At 41.6% G+C, this 27,868-nt stretch overlaps 1 protein-coding gene across 2 annotated transcripts in view; it reads left to right on the top strand.

The window, feature by feature from the left end:
* The first annotated feature begins 15,081 nt into the window (after positions 1–15,081).
* The window catches only part of Mael (maelstrom spermatogenic transposon silencer), a 39,438-nt gene continuing 26,651 nt past the window's right edge, over positions 15,082–27,868 (top strand). The window contains exons 1-5 of one of the 2 annotated variants that reach the window (XM_032915021.1): positions 15,082–15,295; positions 15,468–15,560; positions 16,859–16,958; positions 18,224–18,379; positions 19,868–19,909. In XM_032915021.1, coding sequence (XP_032770912.1) covers positions 15,164–15,295; positions 15,468–15,560; positions 16,859–16,958; positions 18,224–18,379; positions 19,868–19,909 — 523 coding nt within the window. In that variant the 5' untranslated portion in view covers positions 15,082–15,163. The remainder of the gene's footprint in view (positions 15,296–15,467; positions 15,561–16,858; positions 16,959–18,223; positions 18,380–19,867; positions 19,910–27,868) is intronic. The other variant, XM_032915022.1, reaches the window with a different exon arrangement.

Genomic DNA, 27,868 nt, shown 5'->3' with positions numbered 1-27,868 from the left:
TGTGGTTGGAGCCCAGGGTCAGTCCATGTATAGTCTTTGGGTAGTGGCTTAGTCCCTGGAAGATCTGGTTGGTTGGCATTGTTGTTCATATGAGGTCTCGAGCCCCTTCAAGCTCTTCGAGTCCTTTCTCTGTTCTCTGATTCCTTCAACGGGGGTCCTGTTCTCAGTTCAGTGGTTTGCTGCTGGCATTCACCTATGTATTTGCTGTATTCTGGCTGTGTCTCTCAGGAGAGATCTACATCCGGTTCCTGTCAGCCTGCACTTCTTTGCTTCATCCATCTTATCTAATTGGGTGGCTGTACATATATGGGCCACATGTGCGGCAGGCTCTGAATGGGTGTTCCTTCTGCCTCTGTTCTAAACTTTGTCTCCCTATTCCCTGCCAAGGGTATTCTTGTTCCCCTTTTAAAGAAGGAGTGAAGCATTCGCATTTTGCTCATCCTTCTTGAGTTTCATGTGTTCTGTGCATCTAGGGCAATTCAAGCATTTGGGCTAATAGCCACTCATCAATGAGTGCATACCATGTATGTCTTTCTGTGATTGGGTTACCTCACTCAGGATGATATTTTCCAGTTCCATCCGTTTGCCTATGAATTTCATAAAGTCATTGTTTTTGATAGCTGAATAATATTCCATTGTGTAGATGTACCACATTTTCTGTATCCATTCCTCTGTTGAAGGGCATCTGGGTTCTTTCCAGCTCTGGCTATTATAAATAAGGCTGCTATGAACATAGTGAAGCATGTGTCTTTGTTACATGTTGGGGCATCTTTTGGGTATATGACCAAGAGAGGTATAGCTGGGTCCTCAGGTAGGTCAATGTCCAATTTTCTGAGGAACCTCCAGACTGATTTCCAGAATGGTTGTACCAGTTTGCATTCCCACCAGCAATGGAGGAGTGTTCCTCTTTCTCCACATCCTCACCAGCATTTGCTGTCACCTGAGTTTTTTATCTTAGCCATTCTGACTGGTGTGAACTGGAATCTCAGGGTTGTTTTGATTTGCATTTCCCTTATGACTAAAGATGTTGAACATTTCTTTAGGTGTTTCTCAGCCATTCGGCATTCCTCAGCTGTGAATTCTTTGTTTAGCTCCGAACCCCATTTTTAATAGGGTTATTTGTCTCCCTGCGGTCTAACTTCTTGAGTTCTTTGTATATTTTGGATATAAGCCCTCTATCTGTTGTAGGATTGGTAAAGATCTTTTGCCAATCAGTTGGTTGCTGTTTTGTCCTAACAACAGTGTCCTTTACCTTACAGAAGCTTTGCAGTTTTATGAGATCCCATTTGTCGATTCTTGATCTTAGAGCATAAGCCATTGGTGTTTTGTTCAGGAAATTTTCTCCAGTGCCCATGTGTTCGAGATGCTTCCCCACCTTTTCTTCTATTAGTTTGAGTGTATCTGGTTTGATGTGGAGGTCCTTGGTCCACTTGGACTTAAGCTTTGTACAGGGTGATAAGCATGGATTGATCTGCATTCTCCTACATTCTGACCTCCAGTTGAACCAGCACCATTTGCTGAAAATGCTATCTTTTTTCCGTTGGATGGTTTTGGCTCCTTTGTCAAAAATCAAGTGACCATAGGTGTGTGGGTTCATTTCTGGGTCTTCAATTCTATTCCACTGGTCTATCTGTCTGTTTCTGTACCATGCAGTTTTTATCACTATTGCTCTGTAATACTGCTTGAGTTCAGGGATAGTGATTCCCCCTGAAGTCCTTTTATTGTTGAGGATAGTTTTAGCTATCCTGGGTTTTTTTGTTATTCCAGATGAATTTGCAGATTGTTCTGTCTAACTCTTTGAAGAATTGGATTGGTAATTTGATGGGGATTGCATTGAAATTGTAGATTGCTTTTGGTAAAATGGCCATTTTTACTATATTAATCCTGCCAATCCATGAGCATGGGAGATCTTTCCATCTTCTGAGGTCTTCTTCAATTTCTTTCTTCAGGGGCTTGAAGTTCTTATCATACAAATCTTTTACTTGCTTGGTTATAGTCACACCGATGTATTTTATATTATTTGGGACTATTTTGAAGGGTGTCGTTTCCCTAATTTCTTTCTCGACTTGTTTCTCTTTTGTGTAGAGGAAGGCTACTGATTTATTTGAGTTAATTTTATACCCAGCCACTTTGCTGAAGGTGTTTATCAGCTTTAGTAGTTCTCTGGTGGAACTTTTGGGATCACTTAAATATACTATTATATCATCTGCAAATAGTGATATTTTGACTTCTTCTTTTCCAATCTGTATCCCCTTGATCTCCTTTTGTTGTCTGATTCCTCTGGCTAGAACTTCAAGAAGTATATTGAGTAAGTAGGGAGAGAGAGGGCAGCCTTGTCTAGTCCCTGATTTTACTGGGATTGCTTCAAGTTTCTCTCCATTTAGTTTAATGTTAGCTACTGGTTTGCTGTATATGGCTTTTACTATGTTTAGGTATGGGCCTTGAATTCCTATTCTTTTCAGGACTTTTAGCAGGTGTTGAATTTTGTCAAATGCTTTCTCAGCATCTAATGAAATGATCATGTGGTTTTGTTCTTTCAGTTTGTTTATATAATGGATGATGTTGATGGTTTTCCGTATATTAAACTATCCCTGCATCCCTGGAATGAAGCCTACTTGATCATTGGATGATTGTTTTGATGTGTTCTTGGATTCGGTTTGCAAGAATTTTATTGAGTATTTTTGCATAAATATTCATAAGGGAAATTGGTCTGAAGTTCTCTTTCTTTGTTCGGTCTTTGTGTGGTTTAGGTAAAAGAGTAATTGTGGCTTCATTTAGCTCAGTGGTAGAGCACTTGCCTAGCAAGTGCAAGGCCCTGGGTTTGGTCCCTAGCTCCAAAAAAAAAAAAAAAAGAAAAAAGAAAGAAAAAGAAAAAAAGAAAAAAAAGAAGGAATTCGATAGCGCTCCATCTGTTTCAATTTTGTGGAATAGTTTGGATAGTATTGGTATGAGGTCTTCTGTGAAGGTCTGATAGAATTCTGCACTGAACCTGTCTGGACCTGGGCACTTTTTGGTTGGGAGACCTTTAATGACTGCTTCTATTTCGTTAGGAGTTATGGGGTTGTTTAAATGGTTTATCTGTTCCTGATTTAACTTTGGTACCTAGTATCTGTCTAGGAAATTGCAGATTTTCAAGTTTTGTTGAATATAGGCTTTTGTAGTAGGATCTGATGATTTTTTGAATTTCCTCTGATTCTGTAGTTATGTCTCCCTTTTCATTTCTGATTTTGTTAAATTGGACACACTCTCTGTGTCCTCTCGTTAGTCTGGCTAAGGGTTTATCTATCTTGTTGACTTTCTCAAAGAACCAACTTTTGGTTCTGTTGATTCTTTCTATGGTCCTTTTTGTTTCTACTTGGCTGATTTCAGCTCTGAGTTTGATTATTTCCTGCCTTCTACTCCTCCTGGGTGTATTTGCTTCTTTTTGTTCTAAAGCATTTAGGTGTGCTGTCAAGCTGGTGACATATGCTCTCTCCTGTTTCTTTCTGCAGGCACTCAGAGCTATGAGTTTTCCTGTTAGCACAGCTTTCATTTTGTCCCATAAGTTTGGGTATGTTTTACCTTCATTTTCATTAAATTCTAAGAAGTCTTTAATTTCTTTATTTCTTCCTTGACCAGGTTATCATTGAGTAGAGCATTGTTCAACTTCCATGTATATGTGAGTGTTCTTCTCTTATTGTTATTGAAGACCAGCTTTAGCCCGTGGTGGTCTGATAGGACGCATGGGATTATTTCTATCTTTCTGTATCTGTTGAGGCCTGTTTTATGACCAATTATATGGTCGATTTTGGAGAAAGTACCATGAGGTGAGAAGAAGGTATATCCTTTTGTTTTAGGATAGAATGTTCTATAAATATCTGTTAAGTCCATTTGGTTCATGATTTCTCTTAGTCTGTCTATGTCTCTGTTTAATTTCTTTTTCCATGATCTGTCAATTGATGAGAGTGGGGTGTTGAAATCTTCTACTATTATTGTGTGAGGTGCAATGTGTGCTTTGAGCTTTAGTAAGGTTTCTTTTATGTATGTAGGTGCCCTTGTATTTGGAGCAGAGATATTTAGGATTGAGAGTTCATCTTGGTGGATTTTTCCTTTGATGAATATGAAGTGACCTTTCTTATCTTTTTTGATGACTTTTAGTTGGAAATTGATTTTATTCGATATTAGAATGGCTACTCCAGCTTGCTTCTTCCGACCATTTGCTTGGAAAGTTGTTTTCCAGCCTTTCACTCTGAGGTAGTGTCTGTCTTTGTCTGTGAGGTGTGTTTCCTGTAGGCAGCAGAATGCAGGGTCCTCATTGCGTATCCAGTTTGTTAATCTATGTCTTTTTATTGGAGAATTGAGACCATTGATGTTGAGAGATATTAAGGAATAGTGATTATTGCTTCCTGGTATATTCATATTTGGATGTGAGATTATGTTTTTGTGCTTTTCTTCTCTCTGTTTTGTTGCCAAGACGATTAGTTTCTTGCTTTTTCTAGGGTGTAGCTTGCCTCCTTATGTTGGGCTTTACCATTTATTATCCTTTTTAGCGCTGGATTTGTAGAAAGATATTGTGTAAATTTGGGTTTGTAATGGAATATCTTGGTTTCTCCATCTATGTTAATTGAGAGTTTTGCAGGATACAGTAACCTGGGCTGGCATTTGTGTTCTCTTAGAGTTTGTATGACATCTGTCCAGGATCTTCTTGCTTTCATAGTCTCTGTTGAGAAGTCTGATGTGATTCTGATAGGTCTGCCTTTATATGTTACTTGACCTTTTTCCCTTACTGCTTTTAAATATTCTTTATTTTGTGCATTTGGTGTTTTGACTATTATGTGACGAGAGGAGTTTCTTTTCTGGTCCAATCTATTTGGAGTTCTGTAGGCTTCTTGTATGTTTATGGGCATCTCTTTCTTTAGGTTAGGGAAGTTTTCTTCTATGATTTTGTTGAAGATATTTACTTGTCCTTTGAGTTGGGAGTCTTCACTCTCTTCTATACCTATTATCCTTAGGTTTGATCTTCTCATTGAGTCCTGGATTTCCTGTATGTTTTGGGCCAGTAGCTTTTTCCGTTTTACATTATCTTTGACAGTTGTGTCGATTATTTCTATGGAATCTTCTGCTCCTGAGATTCTCTCTTCTATCTCTTGTATTCTGTTTGTGATGCTTGTATCTATGGCTCCTTGTCTCTTCCTTTGGTTTTCTATATCCAGGGTTGTTTCCCTGTGTCCTTTCTTTATTGCTTCTATTGCCATTTTTAACTCCTTTACCTGTTTGATTATGTTTTCCTGGAATTCTTTCAGGGATTTTTGTGCTTCCTCTCTATAGGCTTCTACTTGTTTATTTATGTTTTCCTGCGTTTCTCTAAGGGAGTTCTTCATGTCTTTCTTGAAGTCTTCCAGCATCATGATCAAATGTGATTTTAAATCTAGATTATGCTTTTCTGGTGTGTTTGGATATTCAGTGTTTGCTTTGGTGGGAGAATTGGGCTCTGTGATGATGCCATGTAGTCTTGGTTTCTGTTGCTTGGGCTCCTGTGCTTGCCTCTCGCCATCAGGTTTTCTCTGGTGTTACCTTGTTCTGCTATTTCTGACAGTGGCTAGACTGTCCTATAGGCCTGTGTGTCAGGAGTGCTGCAGACCTGTTTTCCTGTTTTCTTTCAGCCAGTTATGGGAACAGAGTGTTCTGCTTTTGGGCGTGTAGTCTTTCCTGCCTACTGGTCTTCAGCTGTTTCTGGAGCCTGTGTCCTGAGCCCTGTCCGACCAGGCAGGTCGATTGGAGCAGAAAAGTTGGTCTTACCTGTGGTCCCAGAGCTCAAGTTGCTCATGGGGGGCTGCTTTTGAGCTCTTGGTGAGGGCAGCAACTAGGAGGGTCTGTGCCACCTTTTCCCGGAGCTCCGGTGCACCGTGGTTCCAGATGGTGTTAGGTGTTTTCCTCTGGATTCAGAAATGTGGGCAGAGTGTAGTCTCTTCTGGCTTCCCAGGCGTGTCTGCCCCTCTGAAGTTTTAGCTCTCCCTCCCACGGGATTTGGGTGTAGAGAACTGTTGACAGATTCCTTTCATGTCTGGGCGGTGTCTGGACTGCAGGAGGTCTGCCGTAAGAGTGCCCCTATCTTCTGGTTCCCATAGGCTGTATACAGTTTCCTCTTGGGCCAGGGATGTGGGCAGGGGTGGGCAGTATTGGTGGTCTCTCCCACTCTGCAGTCTCAGGAGTCCCCACCTGTCCGGGCGGCGAGCTCTCTCTCCCAAGGGGTTTGGGAGCAGTGAGTCGTGGGCCGGGATCAGTGAGGCTCAATATATAATACCTTTCAAAGAACATTAACTGTCATTATTTTATCAGAACAGAGTGGAGTCTGCATACAAACGATATCAGGCATTTAATACAAGCCAGCATTAGGGAAAACTCAACCACAGTTTCCAAGAACCCACCATAGCGTTCTTTGGTGCTTTTCGCAGTTAGCTGAAAATTATACTTTCTATATTGTATTTAAAATAGGATATATCCCACGTAAATTTTATTGGCTTCCCTCATCTTGACTAAAATCTAGGTCTTTATGGTGTCCTTGGGTAAGTCCTGCACAGCTTTGCTATCCTATGTCCATACCGGCCACCATATTCTCGTTATAGGAGCAGCTTTGCTGTCCAAACACGACTAACCCATCTTGCCTGAGGGTTTGCTGTTCCTCTGGCCTTGCAATGATCCCTGGAAATGTTGTGGTTTGGCTTTCCAGTTGCTTCGAATCTGTTCAGGTTTTGTTGTCCTATCCGGGGACTTTTCTGACTGCCCTAAATTTCAGGCTCTGCCCGTTACTATTCCTCTATCCTGTTTGTCTTCAGACTTTTCCAATGTGATGTTCTGACATCTAATTAGAAAAACATACTTATTATCTCTTCATTGCCCATTTTCCTCACTATAACCTTTGTTTTGTCCAGCCTACTCTTCTGCCTGTAACAGAATGGGGTACTCAGAAGGCTCTCCTTTGGGTACGGAGAGCTGTGGCACAGCCTTAGCTTCAGGGTGCAGATGGAAACTGGAAGGTGCATGTCCCTGGCTGCTCTGCCGTCCCCGTGCCCTGTGGGCTCCTGGCAGGTCCCTCTTTGGCCAGCTATTGGAGCCCAAGTGGTGGTCTCACCTGTGAACTTAGGAGTAACGGCACTCCGGGGAAACCAGCTCTCTCCAGGCTCCGTACTGAGTACTGAGTAAATGAACTGCTGCCCGCTGGTGTCTCCCACCCGTCCGTTCTCCTCATTTTCTTCCTACTTCCCCTATTCGCCGTCTTAGTCACCTTGCTTGGGCTTCTTCCTATGGTTCCTAAATGCCTGTGTTCCTCAGTCCTTCATCTTGGGTCCTTTTCTCCCTGGGTTATCTCACCCATTTCCATGAACAGAAAAGCCATCTTCATGTGACTCACTTCCAAACATTATCTCAAGGGCGGACCTCCAAGCTTATATGGACTCTTGGCCACTTAATATCTTCACTCGGATATAGAATAGGCGTTAGAAATTCATGTATCCATAATGGTGTCCTTAATCTCCACACTACCTCAATCGAAGTCTGCCACCTTCTAAAATTTCTGAATGGCATAATTGTATCTGGTTGAAAGGAAGATAAAGTTGTGTTTATTTAGGACTTGACTTAAGAATGGGGACAAAGTGTATCAGAGGATGAGGGAAAGAGATATGAGAATATGGACCCTCCTTGGCACCAGCATTTTCTCCCTCTACCCCCAGGTCCTCCAAACCTAGTAAAAGCACCACTTGCCACTTGGTAACTCACACACACCTTTAGGTGACTCCCATTTCTCTTGTTTTTGCATGCGACCTGTAAGTTCTGTTTTTCCCTGCACTACAATACTAGCCATCCTTTGCTTTCCATATCTGCCAGTGCATTTCTATCCTAGGCCACCATCTAGGTTTACTCACACCTACACTAACTTAAAGAGATTGAATCCATGGATCCTAAGGTCCTGAGCATGCTAGGTAAGAATTTTACCATTAAGCTATGTTCCTTAGTCATTTCCAAGTTTGTGTGCTTGAGTCTAGGTCTCAATAGGTTGTTGACTTTGATCTTATGATCCTCTTACCTCCTGTAATATTCATGTAGACTCCCCTTTCTCACCGTGTGATACTAGGGACCCCCAGGAATGCTGGGAAGCACTCTACCACCAATATGCCCATAGCTCTTTCCCCTTAACTCTTAAAGGACCCTCTTAACAGATCTTACCCTGTCTGTTCTTACTGCGTTTTATAAATATTTGTTGGTGGTGGGACATGGTGTTCATGTGGAGCTGAGAAGACAACTTGTGAGAGTCGATCCTTTTCTACCCCTGTGTGAGTTCATTCACTGTGAGAGTTGAACTCATGCTGCCGTGCTTCTTAGCATCTTTAACGAGGAGTCACCTCACATGCCCTCATCCTTATCGCTTTGAGTTACTCTCCAAATAGCAGTAACACTGGCCTTAAATGATCAATCCTGGCATGCTTTTAAAAGCATTCAAATAATAGGGGGTTTCTGGTCCAGAGATGGCTCAGAAGGTAAAGGTTTTGCTGCCAAGCCAGAAGACCTACATTTGACTCTCAGAATCCACGTAGCAAAAGGAGAGTAGAGATTTCCACAGGTTGCCCTCTGATTTCTCCTACATACCAGGTGCATGCACATCCCCACCCCAAACAAAAAAAAATGCAGTTTTAAAAGTAAATTTAAGGTATTCTCACCACAAAAAAGTACACATGGTAATACATATGTTAAATAGCTCAATTTAGCCATCCAATGGTGTGTACATATATCAAAATAGCATGTGTGTATACAGTAAATGTATGCACTCTATCAGTTAAAAATAATATAAAACTCTTGACCATTTTATTGAGATTACAATTTGAATTCCTCATAATGGCCACACCCAAGTCACCATTCATTATTCTAACCTCAACACACACCATTCTCTACCTGAATAGAATCACAATACCACTAAGAAGCAGGCTTTCATAGGTACTGAGGACATGAGCAGATTGCTATCATCTGAGCCTTTGTGTAACCCATTCCATTTGTCTAGAATTCTCTCCGTTCCTTTCTAATTTTTCTCATTTAAAGGTCTCTTCAGGATAATCTGTCCTGACCACCTATCTAAAAATTTCTTAGTTACGTGTAATTTTTTTAAGTGTTAAAATAAGAGAAAGTCCTTTGGATCAAGGTGGAGTAACAGAGAACAGATTTATCTAACAGCCTGAAGCCACTAAAAACCCAATCAAATATATGGAATAATGACTTCAAACACTGGACATCAGGGAGCTAAGGTAGCTATTCCTGAAAGAGCAGAAAAGAACAAGCTCTCAGGCTTAAGAAGGGAGCACTCAGGACCCTAGAGTCTCCGTGGCTCCAGAAAAAGGAGCCAAGTGTCCAGGTTGGCCAGAGCAAGAAGAGTTTGCCAGCAGAGTCACAGGAAAGACGAAGAAGCATGAGGAAAGAGAGAGCACTCTGGAGCTGTAGTGAGGATCTCCCTTGAAGCTGTAGCTGAATACTGATCAGCGTCCGTGTGGGAGGAAACCACACCAGTGCCAGGGAAAGAACAACTTGAAAGGATTAGAAGGAACAATCCTTGGAATTCACACAGGGCTGGAAATAGTCTGTGTTCTTGTCAGCCAAAATGGAAAAGCCTCCAAATTCAGGCATGGGCCATCAGGTGGAGTCCTCAGAAGGGTGTCACGTCAGTAGAGGGGAAAATTAGTCTTAGTGGTTGCTCTGCCCTCAAATAACAAAGCATAGGAACAATGTGCAAAGAGAGCATTTAGCTGTTTCCGGGTAATAAACCATGTCCTAGAGCAAAGCACACAAATATAAAAATATGCATCATTTAACAGTAAAATGGCTAGCCTGCAATCAGGTATTACCAAGCAAAACCATAGGACATTAGCTCCAAATAATAATAATCCACCTGTTGGGACAGACCCAGAAATGACTCGGGTGACAAAATGCATAGACAAGGACAATTAGTTGTTTCGTTAACTTCTCTATATTATAGCTCAATTTTGTGTGGAGGAAAGTAAAAGAACGGCTCTGTTAAGTAGAGAAATAGAGGATATTTTTAAGATTCAATTAACTCCCGCTGATAAAAACAGGATAATCTGGTGTGGAAATATGCTGGTAGGACTGACATCAGACATAGAGAACACAAGTGAACGTGAAGGCATAGCCACGGAGGGAAAGTACACACGAGGAGACAGAAAAGGGCAGAAGGAAGAATGAGTAGAGAACTGTGGGTGCCCCATGCAGCCTGCCGCAGATGTTTGCAGATGCAGATTCTCGGGTGCACAACTGTCAAATTTTATGTCTCAGGTATGTTCAGTTTGTTGTATGCTGGCCCTTTATCAACATTGGTTCACACACACACACACACACACACACACACACACACACACACACACACCACCCTGAAACTGTCACAAGTGGTTGGCTATGGCTCTTTTGCTTTATCTAAAAGCAACTGCAAGGAGCAGGAACAGTGCTCTTCGTATTACTGGCCCTGAGTTCTGGAGGCTTACAAGAAACTAGGCTTCCAATGCAGAGAGCAATAGCTCTAAGCCTTGAGCCCGAGGGTTATGGCTCCAAGCTTTCAGACAAAGGCTTGTTGTTGGGTGTGCTCAAACTGAGCACTTTTCTGAGTTTAAAGGATCAAGACTCAGAGGCTGGAGTTACAGCCCCTTTAACCTTTAGTGCACTGCCCTTTTCCATAGACTACCACAGCATTCCTGACATTCTTCCTAGGATGAGCGTGCTGTAGCTGCAGCCCTTGGTGACTGCCTGGTACTTCCAGCTGCCTCTTGATGTTTCTCAGAGCTTGGATACCAGGGCTCTCAGCTCACAGTGGCGGTCTGGGGCCCTTAACTGCCTCTTTTCTGCAGTTGCTATTGTTAAGTCTGATTGTTCAGCCCATTACACCAATAATACAGACTACGCATCAGCTGAAGGCCATTCAGAGATGCCGGATGGGGCTCAATGCTGCAGCCCTGGGGAGAAAATCCTCCCAAATGAACCTCAGAGGTGTGGGAATCATCCTGCTTCCATCACCAGTGACAGGAGTAACATGCCTGTGCATCACCTGTGATTCCACCAATCACAGCCTCACATGTGCCTTCAGTCCCACCTAAGCTTTACCTAAGCACCAATCACGAGCCTTACATAAGCACCAAATTGCCAGTCTTCTCTTTTTCTCTGAGTCACCTATAACCTTCCCATCCTAAGTGGTTCCCATCCTGGTCACAGTTGATTGACCTTCCTGATCCTAATGTAAGCGGGTGCAGCTGTCTGTACTGGAGCTGATCTCCTGAAGCAGAACTTGTGGCTGGAGTAGCAGTCATGGCGGCAGCTGGAGTGTAGTTTCCTCAGGACATCTGGGCAGCACTCTGCAGTGGGAGTACCATGGTGGAAGTCCACTGGGTCACCCTGTGAGGCTGCTTTGTTAACAGCTCTGTTCAACAACTGGTCTCAAGAAAGGGGTCTATAAGCAGTTTCTCAGGAGGGGGCCTGGAGCGATGGCTCAGCAGGTAGAGAGGCTTGTATAGTGATCTCCAGGTCCCACATGGTGAACTGACTCCTGAGAGTTGTCCTCTCAACCCCGACACACTGTCTACGGAATGAAGAAAAACAAAATGCACAACTTTGAAGTCAGCAGAGAGATACCTAGACCAGAAACACTGATCAATCCAATTAAAGCAGAAACGAGAAAAGTAAACCTATAAAAATAGACACTGAAAAGGATATGATATTTTATTCCAGAAACTAGAAAAAGAAATGCAAAATAGGCAGAAGTAGAAAGGGCGAAGGCATTTAAAGCAGAAAGGGGTGAAAAGAAAAACCTTACAGTTTCTCAGCAGAACAAAACTCAGATTGTTTAAATGATCGATAAAACAGTTTAACAAATACTAAGAAAAGGCTTGGGGCAGGGGCAAGAAGGTTGTAGAGATGGCTCAGTGGTTAAGAGCACTGACTGCTCTTCCAAAAGACCTGGATTCAATTCCCAGCAACCACATGGTGGCTCACAACCATCCGTACTCCAATCCGATGCCCTCTTCTGGTGCACATGAGAAGAGAGCAGTCACATACACTAAATAAATAAATCTTTTTGAAAGAAAGAAAAAAGTAAAGACTTGTACAGCTTAAATAGTATTAGAAAAAAGGAGATAGTATGTATCTTTTAAATTATAAATAAGTATTACATTTATTTTTATGCCAATCTTTAAAATAAATTTTACTGGACTGTATTTTACACAGAAGGCAATGCATGCAATCTGGGAGCTGGAGAGGTGATTTGGGGGTTAGCAGTTCTAACTGCTCTTCCCAAAGGACCAAAGTTCAGTTCCCAGCACCTACACGGCAGTTTACAACCATCTCTTAACTCCAGTTCCAGGGCATCCAACCCTCTTAAGGCATGCACGTGGTGCACAGACATCCATGCAGAAAATACACCAATACACATAAAGTGATAACTTTTGAAAATGCATGTCTAAAAATATAATTAGATGAACTTGACACACTCTGCCTGTAACCACTACAAAGCACAAAACAGTTCTCCACCTCCATGGTTTTCTACTTTCCCTACCTCCAGGCCTCTAGCTACTCCTGCTGATCTGCTAGCTGCAGTCATGAGCTAACCCAGGAGTTGTATCCACTGGGGCACAGAGAATGCGCATTTTTATATATGCTTTCTTCCACTTAGCAACCTTTCAGAATTCATGTAGAGTGGCAAGATTAGCTTACTTCTTCAGAGTCCCCAGTGGTCTATGCTATTATATTCCACAATTTACCAGTTGAACTGTTGATGACTTCGGGGTATTCCGTGCAGGTCTTTTTATGAACAGAACTGTTATAAAATTCATCTAGAAGCCCTTGTGTGAGTCCGTTCCTCTGGAAAGAGTGGAACTGCTGAGTCAAGCAGCTAAGCAGAAGACCCTGTCAAGATGTTGTCTCATCCATATTTATGGAAGTTTCAGTAGCCGCACCTCCTCGCCAAATTTTATTCCAATATACTTGCAGTCTCTAACATAGGTCTCTAAGAGAAATGGCTAAAGGAAACTGCAAAGACAACCGGTGCCAGATCCTTCAAGGTTCACCTCCCTCAACCCCTGCTGCTCTCCAAAGGTTGTATCAGAGCTTAAATAAGACAGTCAACCAACTTTTCAAAGCATCGGTAATTCTCATATCTTATTCTCCTAAGAGAAATGGGCATTCATTTTATGAGGCAGTAACAACCCTGATAGCAACATTTAGTAAGAAAAGCTGCCTAATCATGTGTAGCTTGGGTTTGGGAACCCTCCCTAACCACGGACAGAGAGGGAATAAAGAACTGACATACGCAGACACACAGTGAAACTGGGATCCGGTGGAGTTTTCTAACCTGCTGATACCTACAACCTCGGCAATCTGGAACCTCAATGTGTCTGTTAGGAGCCTAAGAAGGGGAGTTAGCAAGTCTCCACAGGAGGTCTGTGTAGGTGAGCAGTCTCAGTCTGTAAACACCGAGGGATCCACAGTAATTGCTCTCACTGAGCAATCCGTCATTCATAAACATTCATTCTCCTACTCTCCAAGAAAGCTTTGCCGTTCCTCTTGTGCCTGGCCCTTATAGCTAATAACTTTGTCAGTTTCTCACTGGGACATCTTCGGACATGGCCCTGCCCATGTCAACGAAGCACATTCTTTCGGGATGCTACTCACTCATAACTTCCCCTGATCCCTAAAGAAAGCAGCACAAAAATAATCTATTATGTACTAAGAAAGAATAACTTTTTTAAAGTGTCAGCAATGTTTCATGATCAAGACGAGAGTATATCACAAACATTAGACTGGTTCAATACCAGAAAAATTTAGCAATATTACTAGCAAACAATTAAAAATGAGGTTGTTTGGCTAGAACCCCTGCTCAAACTGGGAAACCCCGTCTGCCCCCTTCCACCAACTCCACCCACAGAAAATGCCTCATTCCTTTGTGTTCCAGCAACCCACCAGCTCCTATCTCACGTGTCATCCCAAAAACAAAAACAACAACAACAACAACAAAAAAAAAACCCTTGCTTTTGCCTGGATGCGTGACCTCACTGACCTCCACCTGTGAGATCCGATGAACCCACCGGAGAGCTGCCTCCAAATAACCCTGCCGTTATCTACTTTTAATCTAGCCTAATCTGTCTGATATGTGTCACCGGGGAGAGAAAAACTGATCGGTTATCCGAAAAGATAAAAATTTTAAGTGAATTTCCAACTCTACGTATACACAAATTTAGTAAGTTGAATGCACAAAGAAATTTCGTTGGGAAGTACAATGAGAAAACCCAGGCGAGATCAAGCAGCACAATTGGAACCAGTATGAGAACTCTATTACTAAATACACAGGCCCAACGTCGAGTCAGCAGTAACTAAATAGAGAACTCATTTGATAACTCCAAAAATGTCACCTACTGATAAAACTGACTCCTCCCCAAATTACCCAGACTGTATGAGAAAGCCTCTAAGACTTTTTCCGAGGATGTTCTTTGAAATCTCAACCTCTTGTGTTTTCTTCTTATGGCTAATTATAAATTGTACTTTAAAAATAGGGGGAAGGAGCTGAGAACACAGCTCAGTGGTAGAAGGCTGGCCAAGCATGTTGGAGGCTCTGGTTCAATCCTCAGCTCCTCAAATGCTAATAACATAAGTGTTCAAATATGTTGGGGTTGTTGTCGTTGTTGTCTTGAAAACACCCTACTGTCCCCACCTTTTCCCTCTCAGTGTTTTGCACAAGCTCGCTAGTTCCGGCTGTTGAAACACCCGGAACGAAGAGCACCCCTGAGTCCTCTTCCTACTCACCAGGCCCATCACGCAACAATATACAGAAAAAGCACCAGGCCTACCACGTGACAATCCCCCGCCTACCGGGCAAGCGAATCAGCCAATCACAGCGCTCTCCCCACCAGCACCTCCTCGCTCCTCTTCCTTCCCCGCCCCCTCCACCCTCCCACGCACGGAATCTTTCAGTTTCATGCTGTTCCCTCCCCCCCAGCGGGGGCCAATGCGGCTGCGCGCTGCGTCCTGATTGGCTAAGCGCCTGGCTGAAGCGCGTGCAGGCTCCAAGCTCGGTTACTAAGGGCGGGAGCCCGGCGAGGGCGCCGGCTGCTTGCTGCGTCTCTGGAGGGCGTCGAGGCCCGACGACGCCATGCCCAACCGCAGGGCCAGCCGCAATGCCTACTATTTCTTCGTACAGGAGAAGATTCCCGAACTGCGCCGGCGAGGCCTGCCGGTGGCCCGCGTGGCAGACGCCATCCCCTACTGCTCGGCCGACTGGGCGGTGAGGCTGCGGGCAGTTGGGCAGCAGGGAGGGCACAGTGGGAACCCGACTTGTGGGCGCCCGTAGAGGGGACACGGCCCAAGGGCTGGACCAACCGACAGAACCTTCCAGAACCGAGGCGTGGAACGGACACCTCACCGCTTGCCTCTCTTGTCTCCCTCTTCTCCCAAAGCTCCTGAGGGAGGATGAGAAGGAGAAATACTCAGAAATGGCTCGAGAGTGGAGAGCAGCCCAGGGAAAGGATTCTGGGCCTTCAGAGAAGCAGGTATGGGCAGCCGCCTCTCGCAGACTCGTCCTTGGACTCCAGCCACAGTGGAGTCCGAGGAACCTTCGGGAAGCTTCCAGGTAGTGTAGAAACCCCAGGGGAAAGGCAGGTTTGTGGTCAGGGCTTGCACTGAGCAGCCTCCCAGAGTGCCTTTTCAAGTCTTAACGGTTAGGTGGCTTTTAAAAACAAAAGTCGGCATACTTAAAAGTAGTTGGGTTTTATTTAAGTGATTCCTAGAAGCAAGCTTGTTAACTGTGCTTTAAATAGTGGAATAACAAGATGTGAAGACCTGGCTTAACATGTGTAGATCCCACAGACAAAAAGAAAAGAAAAAAAGTTAAGCAGGTTCCCAAGTGGCGGGATAGTAAACCAAGTCTGACTCGTTTCTGTTCCGTAACTACAAGGTCGTTAGTGAAGACTTTTTCTTCATCTTGTGTTGTTTTTCTCTGTACATACTGAAATTTCATTCTTAAATTAGTGACGTTGGATTGAAATTCAAATTGTGGCAAGTTATTTTTAAAAATGGTGGATTTATGTTTTAAGTTGATGTGTTAAGTCAGGCTTTATGAGATTGTTGTGCTTGTGAGTTTTGATTTCTCTTACCAGAATTTTCTATAAAACATATCTCCTCAAGGGACTGGTGATGGCTCATTGGCTAAAAGCGCGGGCTACTCTTCCAGAAGACCCAGTTTCCAGTCAGTGCACCTACATGGTGACTCACATCCATCTGTAACTCCAGTTCCCGTGGATTCTGATGCCCTCCTCTGGCCTCTACTGGTGCTATACAAATGTAACACACATACATGCAGGCAAGCACCTGTCTGCACACAAAAAAAGAAAAAGAATGAAAATTTGAAGAAAATATTCTCCACAAAACTTAAGTATATTGTGTGTGTGTGTGTGTTTTGTGATAGTTGGAGGCGCACAGCCTTTTGTGGTTTTCACTTTTAAATGGAAACCACAAACAGCATGTATCGGCTTTAGGATTTTGTTCTGTTTTCTTGAAATAATATTCTCTTGAGCACCAGCCTGGCGTTTGGTTGTTAGTGCCTCGGGGAAATGAGATGATGAGGAGTGAGCAAATGACTTTCAGCTGTAGTTGTTTATCTATACCCACCTTCTCATAGATTGCTGCGGTCGGTCTGCTGATATTTACTAATAGTTTCCATTGGCCTTGAGGGAATGCTGACAAAGACCACGGGCTATTTTGAGGCTCCTTTGTTAAAATTTAAATATGGGAAGTAAAGTATCTAGCAATAGCTCTGTTTAAAAGTGATTGGTGATTCTCTTACTTTCAGAAACTCGTATCCACACCACTGAGGAGGCCAGGCATGCTTGTACCAAAACCAAGTGTTTCTCCCCCTGATATGTCAAATTTATCTATAAAAAGTGATCAAGGTAGAGTATTCCTAAAATACTTCGCTCAAATTTGGATGGCATATTGGGCAATTGAAAAAAAAAAAAAACAAAACAAAACAGTTCGGTATGGTGTGGGAAGGGAAATAGTGTTTGCGGTGCAATGGTAAGGACCAGCACCCGTATAAAAAGTGAAGGGTGGTCGTATTGCTAGTTTATGATCCCTATGCTGGGAGATGGAGACAGGATAGTGGCCAGCCTGGCCTAATTAGGAAACTAATTAGGAAACATCCTGTGAGAGGTCCATCACAAACATGGACAGCTCCTAGAAAATGACACTCAAGATTGGTGTCTAATAGCCTCACTCAAGGACATATACATACAAGTGCATCCCACTCCAAAATATGTTCTGTTCGTTTGATCCTAATCATTGACTATATGGGTTCAAGTATTCTAGCACTAATGTAATACCAGATGAACTAATTTGCATTTGTTTACTGTAAAGTTTCTGTAACAAAAATCTTGGTTTCCACCACTTCCTACATTATTAAACATTAGACTTTTTTGTAGCTCCCACACTTAGGTTATAGAGGTAGACAGACGAATAAGACTTTTGACCTATTTTTCCAGCCTGGTAAGAGAGTAGGCTCTAAATGTTGGAGGTTATGGATTAATGGATACATTAACTAGCTTGATTTTTTAATCATTCCACAATTTATAAATACATGAAGCCCTATGGTGACAAATAAAGATGTGCTATTATTATTTGCCAATTAAGAACAAGGAATTTTACAATACCCTGGGGTGGGCAGGCTGAATCAAGGATAAATTATTGCACTGCGTTAGAGGAGAATGTAGCTAACCTAAGGGCCTTTCCTGTTCTGCCTTCATTTAACACAGACTTTTAGCATTGGTCTTAGGTGGCCAGTGCTACTCCCACATATTTCTCTTGTATTATAGGTGGTCTTCTGTATAGTAGCAGAAAGTACAAAGGCAGAGAACTAAATATCCATAGCTACAGTTCTACTTCGTTTGTTCTGTTGGATTTCCATATGTCACAACTTATGTCTTTGCTGAAATGAATGCCAATCTGTAGCTGAATCATGTAAAGGCTATTGCAGGACTGAATAATGTTACTGCTTTATGTTAAGAACAGTTACTAAATTTCTCGATAAACATAATTGCTAAGTTTTTATTTACCTGGTATAATTGAGTTTTCTTTTATAATTCACTAGCAAACACAGAACACATACCAGTACAAAAGCAGTTCTAAAAGTCTTAAGAGTTCTGTTTATTTTGTTTTTCAGCTCTCCTTGGAGGTGTTTTTTATTTTCTGAATATTTTTAGCCATGGTGAGCTACCTCCTCATTGTGAACAGCGCTTCCTCCCTTGTGAAATTGGCTGTGTCAAATATTCCCTCCAGGAAGGTATTATGGCAGATTTCCACAGCTTTATCAATCCAGGTAAGTAGTCAGTATTTGATAGATTCTAGATCCTAAAAGTATATGCTTTAAAAAAAACTGACTTCATAGCAGTTTTTTTAAGATTTATTTAGTTATTTTATGTATATGTGCACACTAGCTGTCTTCAGACACACCAGATCCCATTACAAATTGTTGTGAGCCACCATGTGGTTGCTGGGAATTGAACTCAGGACCTCTGAAAGAGTTGTTGGTGCTCCTAACCTCTGAGCTATCTCTCTACCCCATAGTAGTTTTCTTTTTTTTTCTTTTTTTTTTCTGGGGCTGGGGATTGAACACAGGACCTTGCGCTTCCTAGGCAAGCGCTCTACCACTGAGCCAAATCCCCAACCCCCAACCCCCATAGTAGTTTTCTTAAGAGCTGATTAGTTCTTAAAGATTGCATAAACATAATACTTAAGTCCCAAGTATTTTTGTTGATTGCCTCTTTTCCTCTGAAGTAAACATTAGAATTCAGAGGATAGAATAGCTCAAAATATAGAACCTGCCATTCTTTGACCTGTGGCCTTACATCTTGGGATTTCTTTCTGCTCCGTGTCTCCTTTTCTTTCACTATCCCATCTTTTTACCTCAGTAGTCTTTAGTTTGAAGCTGATAACTGCTTTGTAACCTTGAAAATACCTTTCTGAACCAGCTAGCTCATTTGTAAGGTATTAGTAGTAACTATTGAAAGAGTATGGAGGTAGACCAGTACTCTTAACATCCTTAGTCATTTCCTTTCCACTATTCTATTCCACTAAAAGCAAAAAACAGTAGTGCAAGGGAGAGTCAAACCTGTGACCTCATCATTCTTTCAGGAGGCAAGGCAAGAATATTTAGTCTATCTGGTGATACCCTGTCTCAAGAAAAAATGAAAAGCAAGATAGTTACAAAGAGTAGGCTCTGGTCAGTTCCCAAAGGACAGAGAGCCCTTACCCTTGCCCCATACCCTTAAAGTCAAGAGGGGAAATGTATCAAGAGAGAAAAGAGCTTTAAAATTAATTTGGACATGTTCATTCTCAGAGGACAGCAGAGTTAGGGCAGCTTAGGGCAGCCATACAGTTTTTAGATTTTGTGTATGTGTGTGTGTGTTGTGGAACACTGAAAAGATAAAATTTCAACATTTTCTTTGTTCTGGAAAGTTTGTGTACACTTGCAGAATCGTGTCCCACTGCTCTCAGAGCTGTTCATTGGACTCCAGCTATAGAAGTTCTTTGCCATGAACTTTTTCCCTAGTATAATTTTCCTGGAAGGAACAACTTGCTGTGAAAAGTAGCTTGAAAAATCCATGAAAATTATATTATCATGTTTTATTTAAACAACAACCACCAAGACAAAGGGAAGCAAAACAAAAACCAGGAAAGGGCAGTATGAGTTTTAATTTTATGTTTTAATGTAATAAAAATAACCCGCACCAAAATTTGGTCATTGTTACTGTAGCACAAGTAAGAACTTCAGATCCCTTTTTCTCAACTGTTTTTTGTGTTATAGGTGAAATTCCACGAGGATTTCGGTTCCATTGCCAGGCTGCAAGTAAGTATAAAGGAATTGGGGTAAGGGAGACCGAGTATGTTCAGCCCTGTTAAGACTTATTCCATTAACTAAATGTAAGCTGCAGGGAATGATAGGTGGAATGATCCTTAAAACTTTAACCTACACATGCACACTCCTGGTACTGGGTCTGAACTGGGGCCTCACACATGCTAGGCAGTCACTGCTACAGAGCTGGACTTCCAGATGGAAACTTTTATTAAAGTTTTCCTGCCTTGGATTTGTGCATGAGCTCTCTCTTCTTTTCAAGGAAATACAATTTTATTTTCCTATTGTTTTAAATCCATGGGTTTCCAAGGTCAGCTGTTGGTACAGTGGCCAGGCTCTCAGGGAAGTCATGAAAAGTTTCAGGTGATGCAGACTTAGACCTACTTATGAGCAATATCTATTTTAAAACATTTTCTTAGAAGCCGTACTTCAAAAAGTTCAGAGTGGAATATTTTTGAGATTTGGATGGAAAAAAAGTCAAGCTTTTAGATATTTTGTAACCAAAAAGCTTGACTATGACCAAGTTTATCTAATATTGGAGCTCAACTCTTACTAAAAACAAGGTTTTAAAAAGTTTCCTGTTTGACTAAAACAAAAATTGTTAGTTTCACATTAAGTTGAGATTCATTCAATGTATTTTAAGGAACCACTTACTTCCTGTTTGTATAGTTTAACTTTAAAATGTGGTCAACTAGCCTATAGAAGTATTAGAAATAGAAATATTTGTCAAGACTACTGTAACTGGCATATCATAACTATTGCTTGTGTACATGCGAAAGAGAGAGAGAGAGTACATGTGCTCCTTGTGAAGCAGGCTGACTGGATCATGAGCCTCTGACAAAAAAGGTGCCTCTGTCTCCCATCTTGAGGTAGGCGTGCAAAGATTACAGATGCCCGCTGCCACTTCCAGGTTGTCAGGATTACAATGCTTTTACCTATCTGTTAGGCTGTCTCTGACCCTATAATGCTATCTTTAATACAAATATTTTGAATTTCATTATATTTTGCATTTTTCTGGTCATAATATTAAAAACAAAAACAAAAAAAGGTATAGATCTGTTGTTTGCCCTGGAATAAAGTTAGAAACTGTGGACTAAGGAGTTTGAGATTTTTCATTTTTTTTTAGTTGTGCTTCCTCAATATATTTTGAAATAGGAAAAGAAGCTTATCATTCAGAAACATTTAAAAATCTCCCTAACAAGTTACATTATTTGAGGTCATTGTGCCAGTGAGTAGACCGTATTTAAAAACAAATGGAGGAGCTAGAGAGAGAGGTGGCTCAGCAGTTAAGAGTACTTTCTAGAAGATAAGGGTTCGGTTTGCAGCATCCACATCAGGCCACTCACAGCGCTCTAATTCAGGGGATCTGGTGCCTCTGCAGGAACCTGAATTCAGTGTTCATAGACATAACACACAAAGATGCAAATGAAAATAAGTGTAAGACCAATGAATGAAACCAGGTACAGGAGCTTATACTAGTAATTCTAGAGCTTAAAAGACTTAAGGCAGGAGGACCTTCCAGAACTTGAGGATAGCACGTCACATAGAGTTCATTGCCAGTCTGTGCCACAGAGCAAGACTTAAAAACCAAAAAAAAAAAAAAGTGAAATCTAGTTTCTGGTTTACTTTTACTTTTCATGTTTTAACTTGAAAACATGATTTCAGTTGGTTCATCATCAAAGTGAATGCATTGTCTTCTGCTGTGTGTCCACTTGTTTATTGAGAGCGTCACTATTAACATTTTTCTGCTATTTTTATGATCAGACCTTTAATTTTAATTGCATGCTTTGCAGTATTTTCACATTAAGTAAATTAACAGACTCCTTCCTTTCTAAAAGCTGCCTCTCTTATCTGTATCTTACTAAAAACCAGGAATGTTTTCTTTTTTCCTCATGCTGAGGATCAACCTAGGCAGGTCCTACTGCCGCGCTGCATCCACAGCTGGGAATGATTTCTTAATTTATTATTCCAGATAATTGAAACAGCACAGAGTTTCTCATTCAGACAAACTTAAAATGTTTGGAGCTTGCCAATTTAAGCCTGTCTCAAGTTGCCAATTAAATAACACTGGGAGATGTGCCAATTAAATAAGAAAGTGATGGTTAGAGTGGCAGCTGTGTTGACATAGTGCCTAAAAATGCCTGGGCTCATGTGTGCTGCTTTGGAGAAGACCAGGGTTTGTAGAATAACCTACCAAGCCCAATTTATATATTGATATGTGCTCTATTTAAGTAGAAGCCAACAAACATGCACATAGATTTTTCAGGGCTAGCGAGATGGCTTAGTGGATAAACATGCTTACAGTCAAAGCTCATGGCCTGAGCTTGATCTACAGGAACCACATGTACCCTCTTCCTAAACAAGTACTGGAGACATGGCTGCTGCTCTTTCAGGTAGTGTAAGTGAAATGAAGAGTGCTTCATGAGCATCATAGTTTACCATGTTGGAGTAGTCAAATGTCTCAGGATTTAGGTTCTGTATGAGCTTGAGACTATGGTCTTGACGCTCCTTCCTCACTTGAATTAGAAGAACTCGACTTCTATTCATTTCACTGGTTAATGGTTTTTCTTTAGAGAAATTGTTCTTTTTTAATTTTTAAAAATTTATTTAATTTTATACTCCCAATTTTATTCCCCTCCTGGTCCATCCCCCACATACAGTTCTATACCACACTCACCCCCTGTGTCTCCACAAGGATGTCCCTACCCACCCCACCAGACCTCTAAACTCCCTGGGGCCTCCATTGTCTTGAGAGATAGTTGCATCTTCTTTAACTGAACCCCATACCCAGGAGTCCTCTGCTGTATGTGTGTTGAGGGCCTCATCTCAGCTGGTGTATGCTACCTGGTTGGTGATCCAGTGTCTGAGAGATCAGGGGGTCCAGGTTAATTGAGACTGCTGGTCCTCCTACAGGGTTGCCCTCCTCCTCAGCTTCCTCTAGCTTTTCCCTATTTCAACTACAAGGGTCAGCAGCTTCTGTTCATTGGTTGGGTGCACATATCTGCATCAGACTCCTTCAGCTGTTCGTTGGGTCTTTTGGAGGGCAGTCATGATAGGTCCTTTTTTGTGAGCGCACCATAGCTTCAGTAATGGTGTTAGGTTGTGGAGCCTCCCCTTGAGATGGATCCCACTTTGGGCCTGTTGCTGGACCTTCTTTTCCTCAGGTTCGTCTCCATTTCTATCTCTGTATTTTTTTCAGACAGGAAGAATTATAGGTCAGAGTTTTGACTGTGGAATAGCAACCCCATCCCTCACTTGATGCCCTGTTTTTCTCCTGGAGGTGAGCTCTACAAGTTCCCTCTCCCCACTGTAGGGCATTTCATCTATGCCCCCCCATTTTAGTCCCGAGGATCTTTCACTTCCCAGGCCTCTGGTACATTCTAGAACATCCTCCCAACCTCCTTCCTCCCACGGTAGCATGTTTCCATTTTTTCCTCTGGCCCTCAGGGCTTCAGTCCTCCCCCCACTACCTAATACCAGATCATGTTCCCCTCTCCCACTCACCCTCATTCCCTTTCCCTCCCCTATCCCTCCCTGTCTCCCTCCCCCCCCTTGTGGTTGCATTCTTCTCCCAAGTGGGACTGAGGTATCCTCAATTGGGCCCTTCAGCTTGTTGGCCTTTTTGAGTTCTGTAGACTGTATCTCTCATTTTTTAGGGGGGGGGGCTAATATCCACTTATTAGAAAGAACATACCATGCATGTGCTATTGGGTGGGTCTGAATTAACTCACTCAGGATAATATTTTCTGGTTCCATCTATTGTCTGCAAAACTCAGGAAGGCCTCATTCTTAATAGCTGAGTAGTATTCCATTGTGTAAATGAACCACATTTTCTGTATCCATTCTTCTGTTGTGGCACATGTGGGTTGTTTCCAACTTCTGGCTATCACAAATAAGGTTGCTATGACCATAGTGGAACACATGCCCCTGTGGCATGGTGGGGCATCTTTTGGGTATATTCCCAAGAGTGGTATTTCTGGGTCTTTAGGTAGGTCATTTTCCAATTTTATGAGGAACCTCCAAATTGATTTTCAGAATTATTGTACCAGTTGCAATCCGACCAGCAACGGGGAGGAATGTTCCTCTTTCTCCACAACCTCACCAACATGTGTTATCACCTGAGGTTTTGATCTCAGCCATTCTGACTGGTATAAAGTAGAATCTTAGGGTTGTTTTGATTTGCATTTCTCTGATCACTAAGGACTTTGAACATTTCTTTAGGTGTTTGTCAGCCATTTGAGATTCCTCTGTTGAAATTCTTGGTTTAGTTCTATACTCCCCTTTTTTTTATTTTCTCAATAATGGATTTATTTGTGTTACATTTGATCCCAAACCCCTGCTCTTCCCCCCTTAACCTCCCAAAGACCAAGATGGAGTGGCAATTCTTTTTCTTTTCTACTTACTGGATTTTTTATTTACATTTCAAATGTTATTCCCTTTCCCGGTTTCCTGGACATGAGCCCCCATCCCATCTCCCTCCCCTTATTTAAGGGTGTTCCCTTCCCCATCCAACCCCATTCCTGCTCCCCCAACATTCCCCTACACTGGGTGGGGGGTCAAACCTTGGCAGGACCAAGGGGTTCTCCTTACATTGGTGCCCAACAAGGCCATCCTTCGCTACATAGCATCTAGAGTCATGGGTCAGTCCATGTATAATCCTTCGATAGTGGTTTAGTCCCTGGGAGCTCTGGTTGGTTAGCATTGTTGTTCTTATGGGGTTGCAAGCCCCTTCAGCTCTTTCAATCCTTTCTCTAATTCCTCCAGTGGGGATCCTATTCTCAGTTCAGTGGGTTGCTGCTAGCATTTGCCTCTGTATTTGACATGCTCTGGCTGTGCCTCTCAGAAGACAGCTATATCCAGCTCCTGTCAGCATGCACTTCTTGGCTTCATTAACCTTATCTAGTTTTGGTGGCTGTAGATCTATATATGGGCCATATACCCATATGGGCAGGCTCTGAATGGCTGTTCCTTTGGTCTCCAAATTTTGCCTCCATATCCCCTTCTATGAATATTTTTGTTGCCCCTTTTAAGAAGGAGTGAAGCATCTGTACTTTGGTCATTGTCCTTCTTGAGCTTCATGTGGTCTGTGGATTGTATCTTGTAATTCAAGCTTTTGGGCTAATATTCACTTATCAGTGAGTGCATACCATGTGTGCTTTTCCATGATTGGATTACCTCACTCAGGATGATAATTTATAGTTCAATCCATTTGCCTATGAATTTCATGAAGTCATTGTTTTTGATAGCTGAGTAGTGCTCCATTGTGTAATGTACCATATTTTCTGTATTCTGTTAAAGGGCATCTGGGTTCTTTCCAGCTTCTTTTATTGTTGAGGATAGTTTTCGCTGTCCTGGGTTTTTTGTTATTCCAAATGAATTTGGAAATTGTTCTTTCTAACTCTATGAAGAATTGAGTTGGAATTTTGATGGAGATTGCATTGAATCTGTAGATTGCCTTTGGCAAAATGGCCATTTTTACTATATTAATCTTGCCAATCCATGAGCATGAGAGGTCTTTCCATCTTCTGAGATCTTCTTCAATTTCTTTCATCAAAGACTTGAAGTTCTTGTCATACAGATCTTTCACTTACTTGGTTAGAGTTACACCAAGGTATTTTATATTATTTGGGACTATTGTGAAGGGTGTCATTTCCCTAATTTCTTTCTCAGCCTGTTTATACTTTGAGTAGAGAAAGGCTACTGATTTGTTTGCGTTAATATTATACCCAGCCACTTTGCTGAAGTTGTTTATAGGCTTAGTAGTTCTCTGGTGGAAATTTTGGGGTCACTTAAGTATACTACCATATCATCTGCAAAGAGTGATATTTTGACTTCTTCTTTTCCGATCTGTATCCCCTTGGCCTCCTTTTGTTGTCTGATTGCTCTGGCTAGGACTTTGAGTGTTATAATGACTAAGAAGGGAGAGAGTGGACAGCCTTGTCTAGTACCCAATTTTAGTGGGATTGCTTCAAATTTCTATCCATTTAGTTTGATGTTGGCTACTGGTTTGATGTATATTGCTTTGACTATGTTTAGGTATGGGCCTTGAATTCCTGGTCTTTCCAAGACTGTTAATATGAAGGGGTGTTGAATTTTGTCAAATGCTTTCTCAGCATCTAATGAGATGATCATGACATTTTTTTCCTTGAGTTTCATTACATAGAGGATTATGTTGATGGATTTCTGTATATTGAACCACCCCTACATCCCTAGGATAAAACCTACTTGATCATGATGGATGATTGTTTTGATGTGTTCTTGGATTCAGTTTGCGAGAATTTTATTGAATATTTTTGCATCAATATTCTTAAGGGAAATTGATCAGAAGTTTTCTTTCTTTGTTGGGTCTTTGTGTGGTTTAGGTATAAGTGTAATTATGACTTCATAGAAGGAATTGGGTAGTGCTCTGTCTGTTTTTATTTGGTGGAATAGATCGGACAGTATTGGTATGAGGTCTTCTACGAAGGTCTGACAGAATTCTGCATTAAACCCTTCTGATCCTGGGCTCTTTTTGGTTTGGAGACTTTTAATATCTGTTTCTATTTCTTTAGGAGTTAATGGAGTTGTTTACATGGTTTATCTGATCCTGAGTCAACTTTGGTGTCTAGTATTTATCTAGAAAATTGTCCATTTCCTCCAAATTTTGTTGAGTATAGGTTTTTGTAGTAGGATCTAATGATATTTTTAATTCCCTCAGATTCTGTTGTTATACCTCCCTTTTCATTTCTGATTTTGTTAATTTTGATACACTCTCCGTGGCCCTCTGGTTACTCTGGCTAAGGGTTTATCTATCTTGTTGATTTTTCTCAAAGAACCAGCTCCTTGTTTTGTTGATTCTTTGTATAGTCCTTTTTGTTTCTACTTGGTTGATTTCAGCCCTGAGTTTGGTTATTTCCTGCCTTCTACTCCTCTTGTGTGTGTTTGCTTCTTTTTGTTCTAGAGCTTTTAGGTGTGCAGTCAAGCTGTTGATGGATGATCTTTCCTGTTTCTTTTTGGAGGCACTCAGAGCTATGAGTTTTCCTCTTAGAACCACTTTCATTGTGTCCCATAAGTTTGTGTATGTTGTGCCTTCATTTTCATTAAATTCTAAAAAGTCTTCAATTTCTTTATTTCTTCCTTGACCCAAGTTATCATTGAGTAGACCATTGTTCAACTTCCATGTATATGTGGACTTTCTGTCGTTTTTTGTTGTTATTGAAGACCAGCCTTAGTCCATGGTGATCTGATAGGATGCATGGGATTACTTCAATCTTCTTGTATCTGTTGAGGCCTGTTTTGTGACTGATTATATGGTCAGTATTGGAGAAGGTACTATGAGGTGCTGAGAAGAAAGTATATTCTTTTGTTTTAGGATGAGATGTTTTATAAATATCTATTAAGTCCATTTGGTTCATACTTTCTGTTAGTTTCTCTATGTCTCTGTTTAATTTCTGTTTCCATGATCTGTCCATTGATGACAGTGGGGTGTTGAAATCTCCAACTATTATTGTGTGAGGTGCAATGAGTGCTTTGAGCTTTAGTAAGATTTCTATTATGAATGTTAGGTGTCATTGCATTTCGAGCATAAATATTTAGGATTGAGAGTTCATCTTGGTGGATTTTTCCTTTGATAAATATGAAGTGTCCTTATCTTTTTTTTGATAACTTTTGGTTGAAAATCAATTTTATTAAGTGTTAGAATGGCTACTCCAGCTTGTTTCTTCAGACCATTTGCTTGGAAAGTTGTTTTCCAGCCTTTTACTCTGAGGTAGTGTCTGTCTTTGTCTCTGAGGTGTGTTTCCTGTAGGCAGCAAAATTCTGGGTCCTCTTTACATATCCAGTCTGTTAGTCTATATCTTTTTATTGGGGAATTGAGTCCATTGATGTTAAGAGATATTTTTTAAGGTGTAGTTTCCCTTGTGTTGGAGTTTTTCATCTATAATCCTTTGTAGGGCTGGATTTGTAGAAACATGT

The sequence above is a fragment of the Rattus rattus genome, chromosome 10 (assembly GCF_011064425.1).
Source record: "Rattus rattus isolate New Zealand chromosome 10, Rrattus_CSIRO_v1, whole genome shotgun sequence".
In the NCBI taxonomy this organism is placed as follows: Eukaryota; Metazoa; Chordata; class Mammalia; order Rodentia; family Muridae; genus Rattus; species Rattus rattus.
Note: the sequence above shows the minus strand (reverse complement) of the source record. Positions and strands in the feature narration are given on the sequence as shown.